Source organism: Globicephala melas, chromosome 2 (assembly GCF_963455315.2).
Source record: "Globicephala melas chromosome 2, mGloMel1.2, whole genome shotgun sequence".
NCBI lineage: Eukaryota > Metazoa > Chordata > Mammalia > Artiodactyla > Delphinidae > Globicephala > Globicephala melas.
The window spans coordinates 59559136-59581917 of record NC_083315.2 but is presented as its reverse complement, the minus strand read 5'-3'; the positions used below and the strand labels follow the sequence as shown (position 1 = coordinate 59581917).

The following is a 22782-nucleotide window of genomic DNA, read 5'->3' as shown; positions in this document are numbered from 1 at the left end:
GAAAGCTAACTGCTATTAAAGGATTAACATAACAATGGGAACTGAATAGCAGGAAACCCAAAATAGGACTGACCAAGTGAAGCTTCCCATAAGAGTCCAAAGCTTCAAGCAATACTGAAGGGCCGGAGCTAATTCAGCCATTAAACATGAAAAGCTCCTCAGTGTTAATAACTTCCTACCAGGGGAAGTGAAGTCCTAGGGTTTATCAGCACTCCACCAGCCAAGTGTGAAGACCCCAGACCAGGAACAGCTGTTCTCCAATACCTGGGGAGCAAAAAATGTTCTATTCTTTTCAAAGTGCTATTTCTATCTCCCTTGGCTCATGGTTCCCTTCATAAGTAGAGAGCATTGATCACATATTACAGTAAAGGCAATTCAATCCATTCATTTTTTAGAGCAAGACTTTGCCCCTCCCAGTTCACACAGGCCAAAGAGTGTGGTCCAGCAAGAAACAGCAAAGGTAGCAACCATTTGTGAAGCATTTTGACATGCACCAGAGGAAGAACTGTACATACATCATACTCAACAGCCTTGGCACACTGAGCATTATTAACCACATAAAGAAATCAAAGCATACAGAGTCTAAGCAAACTGCCCAAGGTCACTCAACTAATAAATGGCATAGCTGAGGTTTTGAGGTTTGAATTCAAAACTTTTCAAATTCCAGTCTTCCCACTCACTAAGTGGCCTTGAGAAATACAGGATACACATAATTCATCTCATCAGCAGATATGTTATCTGACATATATATTATGACATATATACTAAGTCGTGTCTTTGTCTATGCACAAAATTACTCTGGAAGGATATACAAGAAACTGGTAACGTTGGTTGCCTCAGAGAACTAGGTGGCTGAGAGACATGGCAAGAAGGAGAATATTTACCAAATTCTCCTCTGTACCTTTTTAAGTTTAAATCATGTGACTATATTATCCACCCCCAAAATAAAATGTACCAATTTTATATAGTCTTTAACTAAAATATATATATAATAAGGACATCTGAACATAATGTTTAAAAAAGTACTTTAGGGAATTCCTTGGCAGTCCAGTGGTTAGGACTCAGTGCTTTCACTGCTGGGGCCCAGGTTCAATCCCTGGTCGGGGAACTAAGATCCCACAAGCCACGTGACGGGGGTGGCGGGGTACTTTAAACTATGCCACCAAATGATGAGTCTGTTGATACTCTATAGTCTTCCTATCAAGACCAAAGATAATGAGTTAGGGAGCTCTACAAAGGGGTAAAGGATTATAGCTGCTTTTAGGAGCTTTAGCACTAAACAGGGGATGCTCCAAGGCCCTTGCAGTGGGGCAACTGTGCCACACTCGCTTTCCTGCTGGAGGTTTTTTGCCAACAGCATGTTTACTAAACATAAGCTGGCATCTCTATTCTCAGGCTTAAATACCACTCCCCAGACAAAGGTTATCAAAGAGGATGAAGAACTCCCAGAGACAATGGAGGAAATAATTCAACAAGAAAATAAGGAAGTAAACATTTCTAAATTGTCACAGGAGAAAATTCATGTCAAGAGGCTGAGGGGCAGAAGAATATAACACAGAATAGAAACATAGAAAAAAACAGAAATCTGGAGAATAAACAGGAAGCTCCTCACCATCAGCAAGTGCAAAGTCATCCAGCTTCCCAGAAGGAGACAGGGGTTGGGGGGAGTGGCGGGGGGAGGGTGCATAATTGGTCACTCCCTATAAGGAAGAACCCAAAGGCAGCTTGCCAGCTGCTACCCATTCCAGCTGGTTAATAAGGGGGTGAACCACACAACCAGAAGAACCCTGGAAAGTCTTTCTAGGGAAAAAAAATCTAAAGGATTTGGAGAACCTAGGGGTGGGGGAGGCCTTTAGTAACAATTTTTCTCTCTGCTTCCAATTGATGGCTGAGACTTCAGAAAGAAAGGAGGAATGTTTATGACTGTCAATAAATTGGAGTTGACCTTCCAGATCCTGCTGGAACATTCGTCTCCTTCCCTTCCTCCCAACCCTGGCTTACTCCTATTCGCCCTTTAGATCAGTCTAAATCCCACTTCTTCATCCGGAAGTTTTTACTGTCTTCCACCCAGGCACACAGTGTTATAAAAGCTTATGTTATTGTCTACCTGCTCCCATTAGCCTATAAGTTTAGAGAGGTGCAAGGGCCAAGTCTTCCATGCTCACAAATGCATACTCAGCACCAAGCACAGCATATGGCTCCATACTGATGAGTAAATACACGAATGATGATGGGCTCTCAGCCTGCTAAAAGAGTGTTGTTGACAGGGAGTAGGAAGAACATGTTTGTCTGAATACTTGCCAATCTGATTATGAGAGCTTAAAATTGAAAATAAAGAGAGAAAAATTCCCAGATAAAACTGGGAAAGAACATCAGGAATGACATAAGAAAAGCAATGGGAGAGGTAACTATTAAGCCACAAAAGAAAATATCTGAAAATTAAGTTGCCAATATCTTAACTGAAGACATCTAGGGAATTCCCTGGTGGTCCAGTGATTAGGTCTCTGCACTTCCATTGCAGGGGGCACAGACGGGTTCGATCCCTGGTTGGGGAACTAAGATCCTGCAAGCCACACAGCACAGCCAAAAAATAAATAAATAAGATAAAATAAAAAGGACTGAAGGAAAGAGAAAAAGCAAAGGAATAAAGGAAGTTTATTATTTTTTTTAAAAAGACATCTATAATAGAGATATCCAAAATCAGTTAAAGTTCATGACTTTTATGAAATAAATAAGACATGGTCCCTATCCACAAAAATCTGAGTTTAATGAATTTGTGAATGCCGTATGCCAATGATGGGCAAATCTCATTCAAATCTTAAAGGGGGAAGTGGGACAGCAGTGTGTCTCAAAATGATATTCCCAGTAGAAATCTATAAACCACACTAAAGAATTTCTGAATGAGGATAAAAGAGAGTAATGGACATGATACAGCTGCTGGAGTACACTTCAGCCTGCTCGATAATGGAGAATATAGATTAGTTTCTTGGTTCAGATCCCCAAATTGGCCTGGTAATGACGATGTTAGAGATAGGAAACTTCAGGTACCTCATCATTAGTTGGATATCAAATTTATCTTAAAAGGGGGTAGGGACTGAAAATCTAATAAAATCTTGCTGACAGTTTCATTCTAAAAGGATGAGGGGGGACTTCCCTGGTGGTCCAGTGGTAAAAAATCTGTCTTACAATGAGGGGCAAGTGGGTTCGATCCCTGGTCAGGGAACTAAGATCCCATATGCCGCAGGGCAACTAAAGCCTGCGCACCACAACTACTGAGCTCGCACGCCTCAACTAGAGAGCCTGCATGCCGCAAACTACAGAGCCCACGCACTCTGGAACCCGCGCCGCAAGTACAGAGCCCACGTGCCCTGGAGCTTGCACATCACAACTATAGAAGAGAAAACCTGCATGCCACAACTAGAGAGAAGCCCACGCACCGCAACGAAAAATCCTGCATGCCTCAACGAAGATCCTGCATGCCTCAACTAAGACCTGATGCAGTCAAAAATAAATTAAATAAGTAAATAAATAATCTAAAAAAATAAAAGGATGGGGGAACTACTATACTGGCCTTAATTCAGATCAAGAACATAAACTAGTTGAAAAACTGAAAGGGTCTCAAAGAGAAAGTAACCATGTAATCTTTGAAAGTGTGATAACCAAGGAGCTTCTGGGTTGGTGAACACACAGAGATCTGGGGAGAGTGGCGCACCTGGGCCTGGAGAGGACATGGAAGTTCTGCACCCCTTCCCACATACCTTGCCCTATGCATCTCTTCCATCTGGCTGTTCCTCAGTTTTTGTAATATATATAAATGTCAAATCACTGTGCTGTACCCCTGAAAATAATATAATATTGTATGTCAATTATACTTCAATAAAAAAGGAAAAAAAAAGAGAGAAAAAAGGTTGATAGCCAACAGCTGAGTGCTGTCAGAAGGCTGCAGTAAAGAGAGCAAGTCCTAGATGTGGCACCAGCAATCCTGTATTAAAGACCTAATTCTGCCACAGCTATGTGCCCTCAAGTCAGTCAAAATTTTTCACCCCATAATTTCCTCAACCAAAAAAGGATAATACCCGCCTACTTCACAGGATCCAATAACTGGCTATCTGGGAAGGCATTATGTAAACCTTACTACACATCAGTAAATAACACCAGACCGTTAACAAAATTAGCTATTAACAACAGAAAATATTTATTGGGTATTGAGCTCTAACTGCCAGACACTTAGTTTTACAGGGATGGTCAAGTCCTCTCAGTGGCCCTAGGAGGTGGATACTCTCATTATCCCCATATTACAGTTGAGAAAACTAAGATTTCCAACTGTTAAGTAACATGCCCAAGGCCCCCAAACAAAAAAATTGGTGGAACCTGACTCAGAATCCAGGTTTTCTGACTCTAGAAAGCTCACATTTTTATCCATTGTGCTTTATATTGCTTTCAAAATGTAGATTTCACAAAAGTAAATCTCATAATCTAAAACTCTAAAGAGAAGGCAGTTGTTGGTATTTTTTTAAAGAAATCCTCAAAAGCAAGATTCTGACAATAAATTGTGCAATTAATTATGAATTATACCAATTCAAATTTTTTTTTTTTTCTTTTTGGGGGGTGGGAGCAATCTGGCTTACACTTAAATTGGATATGATATAACCTATTGCTTTTTTTTTAATTGGGGTATAGTTGTTTTACAATGTTGTGTCAGTTTCTACTGTACACTGAAGTGGAGTAGAGTTCCCTGTGCTAGACAGCAGGCTCTTATTAGTTATCTATTTTATACATATTAGTGTATATATGTCAATCCCAATCTCTCAGTTCATCCCACCCCCTTCCTGCCAATTCAAATTTAAAATGAGAACAAGCTAAAGAAACCAGTAGTATGGTTGCATAGCATTCTCCAAGGAGTACAGATGTTAAAAGCACTCCCACAAACACACATATGTATAAAGGAAGAGGGCACAGTAAAAAAAATAATAATAATAATAGAGTGGTGGTTCTGACCTAAAGGAAAAGTGCTGGGAAAGTCACAGCCCAGAATGAGCCAAGGCCTGTAAACTAAAGATAACAAAAAGAGCTTTGTGAGAACTGTCTAGATCAACTCCTGCTTCTTTTATTTCTCTATCAAAAAGTACAACCTTCGGGCTTCCCTGGTGGCGCAGTGGTTGAGAGACTGCCTGCCGATGCAGGGGACACGGGTTCATGACCCGGTCCGGGAAGATCCCACGTGCCGCGGAGCGGCTGGGCCCGTGAGCCATGGCCGCTGAGCCTGCGCGTCCGGAGCCTGTGCTCCACAACGGGAGAGGCCACAACAGTGGGGGGCCCGCGTACCGCAAAAAAAAAAAAAAAAAAGTACAAGCTTCAACCTGAAGAGGGGAAGAACAAGCCTTGTGGAAAGCAAGAGCTGAAGTTCAAAATAATAGAGCCCATAATTATTCCAAATCGGTTCAAGCCTCCAGACCTACAAAACCTGACAATCCTGGGAACTCCATAGGAACCTGATGAACATCTGCTATAGAACTTAAAAGACAAGAAAGGTGTCAAAGCCTGAGAATGAGCAAACATAGTCCTAACTTCAAGAGGGGGCATCTACCGAGGGCTACAAAAGTTCCCAGTCCCTGACAATTTTGACATCAATTCTTGGCAAACTGCACAACTGATCTTTCTTTCACATACATATACACCTAGCCCTGGCCAATAGATTCTTTTTTTAAAAAGGCGGGTTTTGAGGGAATTCCCCGGCGGTCCAGTGGTTAGGGGTCAGCACTTTCACTTCCAGGGCCCAGGTTCGATCCCTGGTCGGGGAACTAAGGTCCCGCAAGCTGAGTGGCGTGGCCAAAAAGAACCCAAAAACAAACAAACAAAAAAAAGTGGGTTTTGAGCTTTTAGGAAGGGGAATACTGATCACCAGAAGTGATTTACTGAAAACAAGTCTTTCAAGAAAGAATACATTAGACTGAAAAGTAAAGGAATGTACTATATATACAGCAGTGCTACTCAAAGTGAAGTCTTACTTCAGCAGTCTTACTTTACAGTAGCAGTGGCATCAACCTAGGAAGTCAGAAATGCAGACCACAGGCCTCATCACAAACCTGTTTAATCAGAATCTGCATGTTAACAAGATCCCAGATGATTCCTGTGCATGATGAAGTTTGAAAATCACTGAAACACAGAACAGACCTACTTTCAGCAAGGAATTTGATGAGCATTTCATGGCATCTTTGTGGACAATAAGATATCCTTCTATTAATTTATGTATATTGGCCAGTCAAAATGTCAAGCAGCTGACTACTTACCTCATTTAATTCTCATAATAACCCTACAAAGTAGGCATTATTATCTGTAATTTGCAGATATTCACAGTAGCAAAGATTATAAACAGCACGATCTGCCAGGCACTGTTCCAAGGATTTCACATATATTAAGTTATTTAATCCTCATAACAATTCTTTATGGTAGGTACTAGTATTACGTACATTTTATATATGATGAAACTAAGGCAGAAAGAGATTAAGCTACTTACTCATAATCACAGAGAAATTTATGGTACAGTTCTTAACCACTCCTTCCTATAGCCAAGTGTGCTGCCACAGTGGGGCAGACGATACCCTGCGGGAAACAATACACAAACATACCCAAAGAATATTAAAAAAAAAAAAAAAAAAAAGATTTTAAAGTAATTCCCTGAAAGGAGGGAGACAAATAGACTAATGTTTATTGAGAGCCTACAGTATGCTTGCCAGGCCATAAGTCAAGCACTCTGCATCCATGTTTTATTCAATCTTTCCAACAGCAGGTATTAAGACATTTTATATATGAAGAAATGGAGGCCGAGACAAGTTAAGGACCTTGCCAACTCACACTACTCGTGATGATACAACCAAGATTCCAAAACCAAGTCTGACTCTAAAGCTCACACTCTTTCCCTTGATTTGCTCTGCATCCATCCCTGGCCTGGTCCCATTGCTATAAATGACTTAGATAAGGGCACTGGGTCACGATGACAATGTAAGAGGAGAGATAAACTAAGAGAACAAATATATTGTAAAAGAGAACACAGATCTAAAAGATCAAAACAGGACAGAACAATGGGCTAGAATGGTACTCAAAGGTGAGGCTTTGGAGTCAGACAGACAAGGGTTTGAATATCAGGTTCTAACACTTATTGTTTAGAATGCAAGCAAGTTACTTCTTTGAGCCTTAATGTCTACACCTTTAAAATGGGAGTAATACCCCCATAGAATTGGTGTAAGAGGGGAGAAAACATAATATTTGTAAAGTTTTTGGCTCATAAAGCTCAACAAATCGTAATGAACATTAAATCTAACAAAATGATATTTAAGGATAAGTGCAAGAAAATCAATTGTAGAGGCACCAGATGAAATTTAACAGAAGCACATAAGAAAAGACTTAGGGGGCTTCCCCGGTGGCGCAGCGGTTGAGAGTCCGCCTGCCGATGCAGGGGACACAGGTTCGTGCCCCGGTCTGGGAAGATCCCACATGCCATGGAGCGGCTAGGCCCGTGAGCCATGGCCGCTAAGTCTGCGCATCTGGAGCCTGTGCTCCGCAATGGGAGAGGCCACGACAGTGCGAGCCCTGCGTACCACAAAAAAAAAAAAAGAAAAAGAAAAGACTTAGGAATCTTAGCTGACTTGAATCTATGAGTCAACAGTTTACTAAAACTGCCAAAAATTATTTTGAATTTGGAGCACCTTACAGAAGCACGGTGCCCAAAACAAGGGGCCTATCAGACTTCATTTGTAATACTGTCTTCAGTTCTGATGCTAAACTTTAAGAAGGTCACTGGCAAATCAGAATCAGTCCAGGAAAAGATGAGAATGGTGAGATGCTTTGAAAACATAGTAGCTAGTTCCTTCTTTCCTGGTTCTATATTCCCTCCCACTCCACACAATGAAGCTACCTCTCACCTGCTTTGCTCCCTAATAACTAACACACCACCCCCCATACCTCCTCCCCTCCATCTTCATCTCCCTCTTTCCCTCCCTTCCCCTCTCCTCTCCCTCTCCCACACGTCAAGCTCAATTTTGCCAATGTCAAATGGATCTGACAGGAGTGACTTGAGGACTTCTAGTCCAACACTTTAGGATTCAGCACGTCAGACCTGAGGCTAATCTGGCCCTGGCCTGCAGATTAGACCTGCTGTTGCTAATCGACCCCATATTTAACTGGCCCTCCTGTTTTCTTCCTGAGGCCAAGCCCAACTTATGCCTCAGGTGACCGAATCCTGAGTGTCACACATTCAGGAAACTGGGACCATGACCTAGAGCTTCATTACTCCCTCAAAGGCATACAGCTGGCTGGGAAATTGCAATTAGGCAACATCAGTCATTTCAGACCTCAGCCATCTCAAACTCACTGCATCAATACTTCCAAATCCAAGAAGGCCTCTCAGATAAACTAAAGGACAAACCTATTCATGCTCATAAAATAGTACAAGTAGATCAGCTTACTGTACCTCAGAGGCCATTTGCAAACCTACAAAGAATGAAGCCTGGAAAAGCTGCCTACAATCTGGCTGTCCTCACTGCAGTGCCCCATTTTCAACTCTGAACAGAACTGGGCTCAGCTCCCAGGCAGGACTCAGACAGTAAAATCTGGTAACTCCTAGGTCCAGATTCTAAGGGCAACTGACATTGGAGTAACACGAGCTTTCCTATGGACTGGCCTTGTCAAAGCTGGCAGGTTTTCTTGGCTGAGTCAGAAGAGCCTGTGTCTTCTTTCATTCAATACTCCCTTGGAAGCCAAGCATCTCTCTAGGTAATGCCATCAGCAGTGGACATCAAGTGTCTCAATGCCTTGTTTTGCAGACATCCTGGTTCCATTTCTATTTCTCAAGTAGATAAGGGCTCTGCTCTTTGTTATTATTTATTTATTTACTTATTTATTTTATTTATTTTTTGGCTGTGTTGGGTCTTCGTTGCTGCGCGCAGGCTTTCTCTAGTTGCAGTGAGTGGGGGCTACTCTTCATTGCGGTGCATGGGCTTCTCATTGAGGCAGCTTCTCTTGTTGCAGAGCACGGGCTCTAGGCGCACGGGCTTCAGTAGTTGTGGCACGTGGGCTCAGTAGTTGTGACTCGCGGGCTCTAGAGTGCAGGCTCAGTAGTTGTGGCACACGGGCTTAGTTGCTCCACAGCATGTGGGATTTTCCCGGACCAGGGCTCACACCCGTGTCCCCTGCATTGGCAGGCGGATTCTTAACCACTGCGCCACCAGAGAAGCCCTCTGCTCTTTCTTTGGATCAGAGAAATCAAGGTAAATGCTAGTCTTTGAGAACCTTGCCTTACAGTTCCTCTCCCTTGGAACAGCACAGTTCTAGTACAGAATCAGATGATTCCTGCAGGTTTCATCCAGTTCAGACTAGCTCTAATACCTAGAGTTCCACAGCCAATTAGTAAATCCAGGCCTTCCCTTTCTGAAGTGAGCCTAAGTGTCTCAACTCACTTCTAGATGGTTTCCCGACAAGCACAACAGCACCCTAGTTATTCTCTGGACTACTAGTTCTCAAACTTGAACGTGCATTTGGAGACTTGTTAAAATGCATATTGTTGGACCTCACCTCTAGAGTTTCTGATTCAGTAGGTCTGGGATGCACTTGAATATGTGCGCTTTTAACGAGCTCCGAGGGCACGCCCATGTTTCTGGTCTGGAGACTACACATTGAGAACCACTGCTCTAGATCAACAATATTTCAAGTCATTCCCAGTATAGTTCTGGGACGGGGGACGGGGGGAGATGAGGACACTATACATATATGGGTTCGTTTGCATCATAACACTCAGTGCTTTGTCCTACACAGAAAACTCCTTTTTCTCCTACAGAGTAAACCTCAACTGGATCTCACAGGTGAAATATTCCGGAGTTCAAACAGATGACAATTCACATTCTAACAAATCATTAACATAGATACATCCTGTAACCAATAAATGGTACTTATGTAAGAGATTCTAGGCTCAAGATCAGCAGCCAGAGGAGAAATGGAAGTAACACCTATTCTCTTTCCTTTGACTCACCAGCCGCATTATTCACTAAATGAACTAAAACCCGTAAAGCACTTTGAATAGTGCTTAGCCATTATTTTTTTACTGTGGTAAAATATACAAAATATTTATAATTTTTACCATTCATAAGTATACAATTCAGTGGCATTAAATGCATTCACAAAGTTGGGTAACCATCACCACTATCTATACCCAAAACTTTTCCATCACCCTCAACAGAAACTGTGTACCCATCAAACAATAACTCCTCCTTTCCATCTCCTCCCAGCCCCTGGTATTCTACTCTCTGTCTCCATGAATTTGGCTATCTAGGTACCTCATACATTTGTCTTCTGTGTCTGGCTTACTTCAGTAATCAGAATGTTTTCAAGGTCCATCCATATTGTATCATATATCAAAACTTCATTCCTTTTTAAAGCTGAATAATATTCCATTGTATGTATATACTACATTTTGCTTAGCTATTCATCTATCATTGGCCACTTGGGTTGCCATGACATGCATGTACATGTATCTATTTGAATGCCTGCTTTTAATTCTTTTATAACTTTGTTTTTTGTTTGTTTTTGGCTGCGCTGCATGGCATGCAGGATCTCAGCTCCCCGACCAGGGATCGAACCTGCGCCCCCTACAGTGGAAGTGTGGAGTCCTAACCACTGGACCGCCAGGGAATTCCCTGCTTTTAATTCTTTTGGATATATACCTACAAACGAAATTCCTGCGTCATATGGTAGTTCTATGTTTAATCTTTTGAGAAACCATCAGACTGTTTTCCACTGTGGCTGTACCATTTTACATTCCCACCAGCAATGCCAACATTTATTATTTTCTTTCTCTCTCTCTTTTTTTTTAAATTATAGCCATCCTAATTAGTGCTTAGCCACTATTATTATCATGAGTTTGACATGGGCTTTTACAATTACTTGTAGCGCTGTAAGGACAGCATGACAACACTTAGAGGTTCTGACTAGTTTCCATGTTCAAATGGTCTTAGCAATTTCATTCAAAACACAAGTTTCTAGTTGCTTCTAATTTTCTGACAAAATCACCTCCAAAGCTAACATTTCCCTAGCTTGATATCAACTATGAAAGAAAATGATGCTTTGGGTGCTTAAAGGAAAAAAAAAAAAAAAAGATGGATGGTTTTCAATTTTTTAAAAATGTTTCTGTTAACTTAATTCCATAACAATGCTGAGTTTTTCCTATAAACAAAATGGTATACCAGCATTCAGTACGAGAAATGTCAGATGGTTTCTCTAAAACATTTAGAATCCTAATCTAAAAAGATTTATTTTTGAAAACAAAAGTATGATGGAAAATTCTGTATATTTTAATCTTACTAGCTATATCCCTGACCTAGCCAGAAACAGTGTTTTCTCTTCACTTCTGGAGTTTCCTGGGACAGAAGAGCTAAAGTCAATGAGACAAATGGCCATTCCCAAATAAATCTGTTTTCTTTTGCTCATGTTCATGTTCAAGGTTTCAGGTCTCTCTCTTAGTAACTCTTTTTCTTCCTTTACAAATCTAAGAAAGAGAAAATTTGTAAGTATAGAAAGTAAAAAGGAGAAAAAAATCCTTTTTTTGGAAAAATTTTCATCCTCAACTTTTACACTTGGCGAGAGTTAAGAAGGGAAATCTAGTAGTAGCTTAAGTACAGACAAAAACATGGGCAAACTGAAGGTGTCATGGACAAAACAATTTAAAGAGCTGTAGTCTAATCCTAATTACTGGTAGGCAAATATACCATATATACTTCCCCATTATGCTGATAATAATATCTGAAAGATTAAACTCTACCTATAGAAAACTAAAGACTGGTTTTATAAAGGCAAAGAGCAGACCTACAACATTCTGAGAGGTACAGCCAGAGACCTATATGAAACTTCAAGTTCACTGACCCCATTAAAGCATATAATTTTTCATAAATGTACAATAAGCAGCTAGGAACAATTTAGGCACATCTCTGTAGAGAAACTTGTGAATGGCTGAAACCAGGAACGTTTAACCCACAAACGCCAAGAAAGAGCCGTTTCTGGTGTATATGTATATAGGTGTGTCATACATAGAAACACGTGGTTAAGAGAGATGAAGTCTACTAGAGAGAGCACTACATTTAATCAGAAGAGTTTGAGTTCCAGTGTTGCCTCCTCGGTGGATTACTGAAAGCCTCTGAACATCATTCCTATGTCAGGAAGATAATCATCCTAAACAAAATAATACTTTATGGGTGTGTGAGGAATAAATAATTTCAATGTATACAGTTTCACTCATTCTTCAGCAAACATATTTTGAACTCTCACAATGTACACTAAGGATGTATAAGATTGAGTCCCTGTCCTCACTGTAGATAAGAGGTCCTCCTCCTTGGTGGGTACCCCACAATTCAAGAACTGCCTACAGAGAACTGGAGGGCAATTCCTTAAGGACAGAGAGCCCTCAATCCATGCTGAACAAGAACCTAGCACACAGCAACAGACAATAAATGACTCCTGAATGAACAAATTGTATTTCTGTTTATGATCTGTTAAACCTTCCTCTTAGTAGACGTTAACATGAAAAGGAAAAGAGATTGATACAGAATAATCACCTCACTCACTGGAGGAACAGAGACACTTGGTAGCAACACAGAAATATTTGGAAGGGAAAGAAAAAATTACAATTCCCATTATCATCATTCCATGGCAGGACTCAGTAGTGTTCTGCTTGTCATACAAAATCTCCCCATCTCTGAAAACCCCTGCAAAGGCTGTGGAAACGTCTCATTTTATCTTCTGTGATGGTTATGCTGCAAAATAATTATGTTTTAGACTGGAGTTTTTCAGTATGTGAAGTCAATTGCAGAAACCAGTATTTGGGGACACAGAATTTGAATAGTTAATATGTGAAACAAAGACTTACTTTGAATTAAAAAGTAAGAATTTGTAACTCTGTCCCTAAGAACTACAAAATTCTTCAGTTATAAACTAGGGTCTTTCAATCTTGGCACTACTGACATTTTGGGCCAGTTAACTTTTGGTTGTGGTAGGCTGTATGCCCACCATTATAAGATGTTTGGCAGCATTATTGGCCTCTACCCACTAGATCCCAGTAGCACCCCCCAACCGTGACAATCAAATGTATCTCTAGTCATTGACAAATGTTGGGTGGGGGTGTGTTTTAAAATCACCCTGGTTGAGAACCACTGAGATAAACAGTGGAATGAGAATTTTTTTCACAAAGGCTGTTCAAATAAGATATGGAAGAGGATATAAACTGTCACTCTTTTCACTCTAAATATGAGTCATTTTTAGATCATCAGATGACCATTTGAAGTTTTATCTGAAAAAAAAAAGATGATAATCAGTGCACCTAAAGAAGAAATCTATAACCTAGAAGAATAAATAAACAAATGAACCAATGGATAGTTCATTAAGCGTTAACAGCATAAAATGAGCACAGATAGGGACTTCCCTGATGGCCCAGGGGTTAAGAATTCGCCTGGACCCAAAGAGGACCCAACACAGCCAAAAATAAATAAATAAAATAAATTAAAAACAAACAAACAAAAAAATGAGCACAGGTAGCCTCACTACCACCTTCTAGATACAGTATTTGTTCATGGCAACTGTCAGAAGTCTTAGACTACCTAGAAATCTTCTATTTCACTGCTACAAAGTAGGATTCTTAATTTTTCCTCCTATTCTTATCTGAAAAAAATTGTCTCCTGTAGCATAGAGGTCAAGAATACTATTATCGCAGATATCTACTGAGCATTTTGTAACCATAAGAGATTTTACTTAAATTCAGCAGGTCTCCTAAAAGCTCCTTAAGGAAAGAACACAAAACAGACTCAAAAATATTAATTAAAATGCCTGGAGCCACAAAGCAAGCCGGGGATTCCTGAAATTTACCTAAGACTTATTGCCATCATCTCCCCAAAGGCCCAGATTTCACTTGTAAATAGCTCTGTTTAGAAAAGGGCCAGATTTGCATTAATCTTAAATACTGTGATCTCACCAGTTTATAATGTATAATTATATATAAGTATAATACTAAACCTGTATAGAGCATGCAGCACTTTCCACAAAAAGTTATTCGTTTTAATTATAAAAGAAACATATGGTCATTGTAGAGAATATAAAAAACCTATTTTAAAAAAGACTGATTTTAATAATGATGTCTATTGTGTAATAATGAGGTATAGAAAAACAAATGCAAAGGTAAAGATTAGCCAGTTGTTCAAGCAATGAAAAAGTAATTAATGGATTAATGTCCCCAAACACTTCAGTACAAAAGTCATGGATGGCTCTTTAGAATCTACCCATCAATTCTGAGAATAAATTCTGGTTTCATAATAATTCTATTAGGCTAGTCAGATCTGTGCCACCCATGCTGGATAAAAAGACAAGAAGTGTGCATGTGTGTTTTGAATGGATTTGGTATTCCAGAGGAAACCAGTACATATAACAGAAACTGTCTTTCCCAGAGAAAAAATGGAATACTTCCCTCAGAAGCAGAAATTAAAGAAAAAGTCACCTCTAATCTACCGTTTTGGTTTCATCATTTTATAGTCTGGACCTAAGAGATAACCAATCCTTAATAAACAAACAACTCTTCCCATGCGCTCTGAAGCTTCCCAGCCTCCCACTCCCAGCCCGCATCCCCAGGCCATCTCATTTAGGTTCTAATGAGCCTTTTCAAAATCATATATGAAAGGGCTCATTCCAGTAAGTACAGGTCCTTCAGCACTAAACAGTGCAGGCTAAACTACCTGTTCTAGGAATATCTGGCCCTACTCCAGAGGAAGAGGAATAGGAAACAGTGATTAGGGGACTTCCCTGGTGGCGCAGTGGTTAAGAATCTACCTGACAATGCAGGGGACTTGGATTCTATCCCTGGTCTGGGAAGATCCCACGTGCTGTGGAGCAACTAGGCCTGTTCGCCACAACTACTGAGCCTGGGCTCCAGAGCCCGCAAGCTACAACTACTGAGCCCGCCTGCTGCAACTACTGAAGCCTGCGTGCCTAGAGCCTGTGCTCTTCAAGAAGAGAAGCCACCACAATGAGAAGCCCACACACTGCAACGAAGAGTAGCCCCTGCTCGCTGCAACTAGAGAAAGCCCACGCACAGCAATAAAGACCCGACGCAGCAAAAAATAAACTAAAAAAAATTTTTTAAAATTTCATTTAAAAAAAAACCAACAGTGACTATTCCAGTTTCCAGAAAGGCCAACCAAGGATCTCTTGTGTGGAGGCATAGGGTGGGGTGGTGGGGGAAGATAGTGATTGACTTGGAAAAAGAAAGTACCCCTAATTGTCTGAGACATCAAAGCAGAATGATAAAACTGGTGAGAAATGCCTGAAATTTCACTGAACTTCCAAGTATCTGAACAAATAACCAGAGTTAGGGGTTATGACATCTAATCTTGACACTGCAGTGGACCAGCCATTCTACTATAAAATGGGTCTTAATATGTAGAAATCAAAGTTGGAGTATTCCCACATTAGTATGTCTTTTCCAACACAAAAAAGGTATATACAAGTCATAAAATGAGACTCAGATGTACTGATCTACAATGAGTTTTAACTTTTACCTCTGTAAAACAGTTCAGCTCCTTTTTAGAGTGTCTGTCTTACTTTTCAATTCATTAGTAAGTATTAGAGGTCAGGTTCCTTGGAGAAAACCGCCAGGTCTCTTTAACATTCAAACCTAAAGCCCAAGACCCTTGATACGCTCAGAAGTTTTAAGAGAATAAAATTCTCACATCCAAATGAGATTTCACCTAATTGCTAATTACAATATCTTTAGTTACTGGCAATAATGAAAAGAATGAGTCTTCTTCATCTATCCCTCCTCTCCTTCCCCTCTGTGGAAGGCCTCAACATTATGAATCATTTGGTCCTTGACGTATGGTTACTTCCACGGGGACAGATGACATTTAGCACAGGACATGTGAGGCTGTGGGAAAAGGGAAGTTCTTGGCCACAAGAACCAGGACAAAACCCCTGCCCTTGGGAAAAATTCCAAAAATCTCTGAAATCCACTGCAAGGCAGTTAAATTTTTAACTTTAGAAAATCCCGTTATAAGAATACAAACCACAGCACAGAATTAAAATAGGTTTTTGAAAACTATACTATGAAGTTGCAAGATGATTATTTTCTGGCATTCATAAAAATCCATGCTAAGCGATGGTCCCCAGCATGAATATTTTCCCCTCTTGGGATTGGTTTAAGCTAACTTGGCTCTAAAATCTTTCACTATTCAAAGACGGAGAATATCATGATAATGGCTAACTTAACTGAGTGCTTACTATGTAATACATTACTATCTATGTGCACTAGCTTATTAATCTTTACAACAATGCTATAAGCTCTACACAACATGAACTCTAAAATAAAAATTTTCTTTGGAGACTTTGAAAATCAATACTAGTAGATTATTTGTTGCAACAACTTTTAAAAACTCATGAATTATTTTTAATGTGATAGAAATACTATGTAAGATATTAAAACCATCTAAAATGAAGATATGAATAAAAGCATAACTACTTTAGAAAACTACTCTACTATTCTGTCCTATCGGTCATTACTGGGAAATCCATGAAAACCCAAAAGACCCTAAAAGGCTATAATTCCTTGGATATTCCATCAAATAGCCTTATAATCCGCGCTAAAAGTCTTTCTGTTATGATTTATTGCAAAGAGGGTGTTCTCCTCACAACTTACCCCAAATAGACGTAACCGAAGGTGCCCCACTTTCTGTAGGTTACATGGACATAGAACAGTTGAATAAGACACCCTTAACTATCCCTGGTGGTCAAGTTAATTATAATTTAGTAAATTTGATAAAATTACCAACTTCAGGTCAAGTTACAAATGTGAGTGTATGCTTTGGAAAAATAAAATTAAGACAATAACATAATAAGAATGAAGATTAGTACTGAAATGTAGAAATTACCCTTCACACTGGCAAATTTACAATTTTGCCAACCTATTAAGAAAGGCTTTTATATTTACACATAAAAATATCAAAAAAAGAATGTATTCCTGACACAAAAACACCTTGGTTTTTACAGTTTGGAGAAATAATATTCTTCATATTTGGCTCTAAGAATAGTTATTTCTCTTATACAAAAGAAAAAGGACACATTTTAAAAAATAAATTTTTATTGTGACCACACCTCAAAACAGAGTTGCCAACTCTATCTTAAGGAAAAAATTTTTTCCAAGAGTAATTTCCATCATAATTTCTTGCACAGGGCTTCCCTGGTGGCGCAGTGGTTAAGAATCCGCCTGCCAGTGCAGGGGACACGGGTTTGAGCCCTGGTCTGGGAAGATCCCACATGCCGCGGAGCAACTAAGCCCGTGCACCACAACTACTGAGCCTGCACTCTAGAGCCCGTGCTCCGCAACAAGAGAAGCCACCTCAGTGAGAAGCCCGCGCACCGCAACGAAGAGTTCTTCCCACTCGCCGCAACTAGAGAAAGCCCGTGCAGCAACGAAGACCAACGCAGCCAAAAATAAATAAATAAAGCAAATGCAAAAAATATATTAAAATAATAATAATAAAATAATTTCTTGCACAGGCTGTACAATATGTTTCTGCTAGCAATAAACAGGTCTGAGTAAAGGTTTTCCAAATTTTTTCCTGTCTGCATTTTTTAAATTATATTTTAAGAAGCATCATCAGGGCTTCCCTGGTTGCGCAGTGGTTAAGAATCTGCCTGTCAATGCAAGGGATACAGGTTCGAGCCCAGGTCTGGGAAGATCCCACATGCCGCGGAGCAACTAAGCGCGTGCGCCACAACTACTGAGCCTGCGCTCCAGAGCCCATGCTCTGCAACGAGAGAAGCCACTGCAATGAGAAACCCGCACACTGCAACGAAGAGTAGCCCCTGCTCGCCGCACCTAGAGAAAGCTGCACACAGCAATGAAGACCCAACACAGCCATAAATAAATAATTTATTTTTTAAAAAAGCATCTTCAAAACCAAACACACATATCAATACCAAACCCCACAAAATTAGCTAACATACACCCATGTAGGCATCTTATTAAACTGGTTAATTGCTTCATGAGATGTAAGGTAGTTAGTGTAATAGAGGGAACATTTGCAGTGGAGGCAGAATAACCTAGAGCTGGGTGGAAATCTTGGCTCCATCACTTGCTAGCTATGTGAACTTGGGCAATTTCCTCCTCTCAGTCTGAGTCTCCTCGTTTGCAAAATGAGATAATTATTCCAATCTTATGAGGATTAGCTGTATGTGAAATGCCCAGCACAGAGCCTGACTCAAAGCAGGAGCACAGGAAACAATTACTATTATTACTCTGTTGTTATTCATGTAAACTTGTTAAAGGCAAAGCATACATTTTTCTTGTAACTCAACTGTAGGCTTTATAATATTGAGAACTGAAAACATAAAAGCAAGAAACATCGTAAGTTACAAACGACTTGGTATAATATCAGTTCAGCACATGCCTAGATAGGAAATGAAACTATGAAGTAATAATGATGACCTTCAAAACATATATAAAAATAAGGAACATCTTTATTTTTTTAATTAATTATTTTATTTATTTATTTTTGGCTGCATTGGGTCTTCATTGCTGCGTGCAGGCTTTCTCTAGTTGCGGCGCGTGGGGGCTAGTCTTTGTTGCGGTGCGCGGGCTTCTCACTGCAGTGGCTTCTCTTGTTGTGGAGCACAGGCTCTAGGCGCGCGGGCTTCAGTAGTTGTAGCACACAGGCTCATGGGCTCTAGAATGCAGACTCAGTAGTCGTGGCACATGGGCTTAGTTGCTCCGCGGCATGTGGGATCTTCCCGGACCAGGGCTCAAACCCGTGTCCCCTGCATTGGAAGGCGGATTCTTAACCACTGCACCACCAGGGAAGCCCCCGTCCTTATTTGTATAAGCCACTCTGAAAGGAGACGACGTCGTCTATGTACAAATCACATAGAGAACTACTTTTCATCCCACAAGTACTTCCTGAACGTCCATTGAGTGCCAGTCATTATGACTGGCAATGTGTGTATGATGGTGAGCAAATGCAGACACAGTTCCAAGCCTCACGGAGCTTCCAGTCATACAATCATACAAATAGTGTAAACTTGTGATAAGTGATATAAAGGACGGTACATGGTACTCTGAGAGCCAGCAGCAGATCTAACCTAATTGGGGAGATCAAGGAACACCTTCCCGAGGAAGTGAAAGCTGGGAGCTGAAGGATGAAGAGGGAGTTATCAGTGGAGGGTATTTCCAGAGAGAGGAAAGCAACTTGTGCAAAGACCCTGTAACAGAAGGAAACAGGCAAGAATGCAGGACCAAAGGGCCAGTGTGCCTGGAGCAAAGATGAAGTGTGAGAATTAGCTAGGGATCTAAACCGCACAAGGGCTGAGGCATTGTAGACCATATTCAAGAGCTGTAACAATCATTCAAGAGCTGTCAATCCCAAGAGTGATGAAAAGCCACTGAGGGTTTTATGAATGCTTATTTTGGTGGCAGGTAGGCCAAAGGGAAGATGCAATCAGATTTGCTGTTTGCCTTTGGTTTCTCGAATAAGAGCTAAGGAATGCAGATGGATCAAGTAGGAAACAAAAATTCTGTCAGGATATGACAGTGCTTGGACTAGGATGATGATAATGGTGGTGGTGGTGGAAGAAGTCAAAGAGTTCAGGAGATATTCAGGAAAACCTGATGATGTATATATAATACACAGGGGCTGAGGGAGAACAAAGTATCCAAGAAAACTTTTGGGTTTATGATTTGCATGACTGTACAGAAAGGGGTTACCATTTGAGAGGGATCTGCTCCAGAAACATCTTTAAAGCAGTTTACACAGCGCACAAAGGGTCTGAAACTGTGTTATCCAGTTTGATCCCCTACTTTACCCATGAAATAGGATTCCAAAAGATTTTTTTCTATTTCCAAAAATCAAACTGACTCTCAAATGTACAAAATTTTTCCAACACTGAAGATATTTCAAAGATTCTGCCACAAGCTTTGAAATCAACTCCAAATGAGTTCTAAAACTGGTTTGAACAATGAGGCATCATTATGGAATGAATATGTCATTTCCCATGACAACTACTTTGATAAGACTAACATGCATTTGTTGCTGTTTAATTTAGATATTTTAAAGAAATCTTAACAGTTAAGAGTACTCTCAAAAAACAAAAAGAGTACTCTCATGTGATATTAAACTAAAATATGAAATTTTATCTGGCATTACCACAATTGGAATTATGCTTTTATGTTTGTGTTTCAACATTTTGAAGTGCCTGTAGAAACCTTGGTATTTTGTAGGAAAACATATGGTTAAAAAAAACCCACATAACTTCTTGATCGTAATATATATATATTTTACTATTTCCATCCAGTCCTTGTTAATTCTCATCACATTCATTCGATGTAAAAGATTTTTACTAAACACAGTTGTATATATGCATACACACATACATATACAGAGTAAAGCTAATACTTTATCAATACTATGAATACTTTAATATTTACTTTTCTCAGTTTTAATTTTTTAATTCACACTCACATGGCATTTTCATAGTGGAATACTGATTCCCTCAAGTCTTAGAAACATAAAAACTTCAAATCTGACTAGCCCTAGAAAAAGAAGTGAAAGAGTTTTGCCCCTTTAAAATCAACCGAACACCATCACACCTTAGTGCTGAAGTACTGATAGTATTTCCCTAATTTTGGCCAGGTGGGTTCCTTGGCCACCTGCTTGCACTAGGCCCTGACTAGCATTTTATTAACATTAATTTCAGTTACCAGGATATTACTACTGCTTATACAGAGCAGCAGATTTTTTTTTCCCCATGCTGATTTTATCTCTAGGCGTCAAAAGAAAAGACTGTGGTCTGAAGCCAAATATGAAAAATGTCATCTCCACAAACGAGGAGAAAAGTCAAGTGTTTTTTAAAAATCAGGTCTTAAGCCCATTAACCAATATTAGTTTGTAAAACCAGACTGTCTCCACACTAGAGACTGTACTACCAAATGTGGTCCTTTGGGAGCAAGGGCTGGCAAGCTTGAAATGGGTTACCAGCATAGTGCACCTTTTTCTTATTTTAGGGGTTTTTTGTTTGTTTGTTTTGTTTTTAAACAAATCAGACCATGGCTATATTTATTTGAGCATGGGTGTGGGCAGTGCCAAGGAAGAGACAGCGAAAAGACTTTAGGGTTCCAATCTCAGCTAACAAGACTTTCCTACCATCCTCAGGAGTGGTCCATGTCTCCCCAACAGGAATGTGGGCGAGGGAAAGTTATAAAGGCCCTGAGCTCTTCCCTTACCCAAGCCCCCCAAATGACATGACAAACCACTTCCTTCTGGGAACTGAAAGTCTTAAGCTTTAAGGGACAATGGAGCTCAATGCAGGCTTCAGAAAGATGGAGACAGTGAGATGAGATGAGGGGAGGGAAGTGGGGGTGAGGGGATGCGCCCAGCGGCAGAGAGCTAAAGAGGGCGGTCAAGGCTAGGGACTTCGGGAGCCTGAGAAGGCCTGGATCTTCCAGAATCTGTCCAAGTAGGCCACAGCCCTCTAAGAAGCCCGAGGGGCTCGTCTGAAAATCTAGGGCATCTATGGACCCAGTGCCTATCACTGTCCTGGGGAGGGGAGACAGTCCCCGCAGGAATCCGGCCCCCAAAGTGGGGCTTTTCCTGCCCTTAAAAAACCACAAACCCTCACGGAATGAAGCAAAACACGTACAGGGATGGCAGGGCCGGAGGCAAAGTAGGTGTTCTGCAAACGTCGGGGGCGGGGAGATGTTGGCAGAGGTAAAGGGAGGCCCCCAATTCGAGAAACTTTAATCATCACCGGAATAGGGGAGGGGGCAATATGCGACCGGTAAGCAGCAGACAGAAGAGGCCGGGAGCGAGAGCAGCGACCAGCAGCGCCCCCCGGCTTCGGGGGATGACGGCCTGGGGCGCGGCCGCCGGGGGCGGGGGGTTGGAGGCCACCGCGGACCCCCGGCCGCGAAGAGCACAGCCGGGCTAGGCCTGAGGTGTCCGGACACACCCACCGCCGGGGCCGCAGCCCCGCTTACCTGCTCCTCCTCCGGGGTCAGCTCCGGCGCCATGTCGGGCTGGGGCGCGGTCGTGGGCTCCATCCCGCCACCGCCGTCGCCGCCGCCACTCCCGCCGGCGAACAGAAGTCGCCCGGGAGCGCGGGGAGCCCGGTGCGGTGGGCCTCCGCTTCCGCGTGCCCGCGCCTCAGCAGCCCGGGGCCGGCTCGCGCATAGCTAGGCCGGCGGGGCCCGGCGCCCGCAGCGGCCGCAAACGCCGCTTCTGTTTCCTTAAGAAAAAGCTCTCAGAACTGTCGCTCTCTTCTGGGCGGAAATCCTTTTTTATTTTCTTCGTTCCGTTCCTCACACTCCCCCACCTCTCCCGGAAAAAAAAAAAAATAGTGCAGGCGAGGAGCTAATCGGGATTAAAAAAAGGAAACGTGAAATCGAGAACTTTCTAAGCCCAGAACGAAGAGCCGCGGGGGAAATTTTCGGAAGGCCCCCGGCCTCCTCGGCGTCCAGCTTCCTCGGCGGCACTCCGGCTCCTGCAGGAGTCCTCGGGGATGCGGGGCCCTGCGACCTGCGCTGCAGCCTCTCAGCCCCGTTCCTCAAAAGCCGCGGTGACGGGAGGGAGGGAGGGAGCGAGGGAAACGCGCCCCCCTCCCGGCTCAAGGCCAGTGCTGCGGCCGCACTGCGGCCGCCCGAGCCCCCCGCGGCTCCATTGAGAAACTGAGCGTCTCATTCACAGACAGGCGACGAAAAGGGCCCGGCAGAGC

General features: G+C 41.6%; 1 protein-coding gene across 1 annotated transcript in view; it reads right to left on the bottom strand.

The window, feature by feature from the left end:
- PTPN9 (protein tyrosine phosphatase non-receptor type 9) overlaps nucleotides 1–22782 on the bottom strand; it is an 80145-nt gene extending 57363 nt beyond the window's left edge. Inside the window, exon 1 of the mRNA XM_030874934.3 lies at nucleotides 22049–22782. Coding sequence (XP_030730794.1) covers nucleotides 22049–22111 — 63 coding nt within the window. The 5' untranslated portion in view covers nucleotides 22112–22782. The remainder of the gene's footprint in view (nucleotides 1–22048) is intronic.